General features: G+C 42.3%; 1 protein-coding gene across 1 annotated transcript in view; it reads left to right on the top strand.

Annotated features, from left to right (window-relative positions):
* Window positions 1–1,658, top strand: part of cc2d1a (coiled-coil and C2 domain containing 1A) — a 12,026-nt gene that overhangs the window by 4,496 nt on the left and 5,872 nt on the right. Inside the window, exons 11-12 of the mRNA XM_013911508.1 lie at window positions 68–184; window positions 555–642. Of these exons, the coding sequence (XP_013766962.1) occupies window positions 68–184; window positions 555–642 (205 nt within the window). The remainder of the gene's footprint in view (window positions 1–67; window positions 185–554; window positions 643–1,658) is intronic.

The raw sequence follows: 1,658 nt of genomic DNA, 5'->3' as shown, positions 1-1,658 counted from the left end.
TGTGTGTGTGTGTGTGTGTGTGTGTGTGTGATTTTTGTTATTTGCTCCAGGTTGTCCACCGCTTCAGGGCACAGAGGGTGGTCAGCAAAACTTCATGGGTGTCCTGGAAACAGCAATGAAAATAGCAAACCAGGATGCAGACGCAGAAGATGAGGAAGAGGATGGGCACGAAGAAGCTGCCAAGGTAAAAAGAAGAATGGGGGGAAAAAACAAATTCAGGGACTGCCAAATGGCCAAATTGTGTTTTTTGCAGCCAAGAAATCTGATTGTTTTTGCACCAAGCCAAAAAGAAATGCTTTATTGTCTCCCATAATAGCTTCTGCAACTTCTATGGCAGATTATTCAGTCATTGTTTTCTCAACTGCACCTTCTGCCTATTGCATCATTTTTGGGCTTGTTAACAAGTTTATTAATAGCAGTAATAATTTACACAGACGCTTTAAGGTAAATCAGTTTATTCACACACAAACTCACAGATGTATTAAGCTGTATCTTGTGACCTTGAAATCTGTTCTTGCGTTCATTTCATTTGCTATTGATCCTAACCTCTGCAGGCTGTGGTGCGTCCACCTGTCCAGAAAGCAAAGTCTCCAGCTCCTCAGGCTCCTGCAGGCTCCTCAACTCCGAAACTGGGAGCTAAAGGTGAGTTTCAAATGTGGGTGTGTTTAAGAGGGGCATGTGCATGTGTCATGCGTGATGTTTGAGTGTTACACAACACTGAAGTGTTGTCATACTGCAAACCTTATGGCCCATTTATGCTCACCGTTCTCGCTCTCACAAAAGGCGCTATATGAAAAAAGTGACTGAGCAATATCAGATTTCATTGTGACCTGGTCTCAGTCCTGAACTTACCTGCATGTGCAAAAGAAGACGAGGGCACTAATTTTGCTGTTGCCAAGCAGTAAACATGGAGGACACCTGAGTCAGTGTTTACACTTTTGTCTGTGTGCAGTAGAGGTCAGCAGACTTGCGACTGGACAAAGAAGACGAGGGTAAAGCGAGACAACACTTCACTTTTGGTTTTTTGTACTGCAGTGGCTGCTAAGTCTTTACAGAGGTGTATGCAGCTGGAGCCAGGAGTGGATCGTGATGCAAATGGCTTCAGTAAAACAAATTTCATCCAAAAAGTTCAGGATGTAAAAATGACACTTATTTCAAGCAAGTGATGAATCAGTTTTTACTGTTCAGACTGCAAAGAGAATCAGACCTGTATCTGATTCAGCACCACACACTGTTCAACCCAATATGTGACATAAACAATGTGTGGTCAAGAAGTGAGTCACAGATAAGCTGAAATAAACTTTTTCTAACGGTGTGAACGTGGTATACAGTAAGTTTCGCTTATTTTTGTCTTAATTATCCTTGTAGCCCAGCAGCAATTGGATTTCCTGTTGCTAAGGCGACAAGCTTTCATGCGTGCGGCACTGCGCTCCAAAAATATGAAGGTAATCTTTTGACTTCCCAGTTTATTTTCTTTGTTTTTGTTTTAGATGCATACAGTGCCATATTTACAGTTATGCAGATGTTTTTAGTACAGCTGCCTGTGATGTTATTGGAATTCCAAACCTTTGTTGTATTTTTCATTGATGCATCTGTTGCCGCGTTTGTAGGACATGACAGGAGCAGCACAGCACCTCAGACATGCCAAAGGACTGGAC

The sequence above is a fragment of the Pundamilia nyererei genome, unplaced genomic scaffold, assembly GCF_000239375.1.
Source record: "Pundamilia nyererei isolate P.nyererei 1_Seehausen unplaced genomic scaffold, PunNye1.0 scaffold00065, whole genome shotgun sequence".
Lineage (NCBI taxonomy): Eukaryota > Metazoa > Chordata > Actinopteri > Cichliformes > Cichlidae > Pundamilia > Pundamilia nyererei.
The sequence above is the reverse complement of the archived record's forward strand: the minus strand, read 5'-3'. Positions and strand labels throughout refer to the sequence as shown.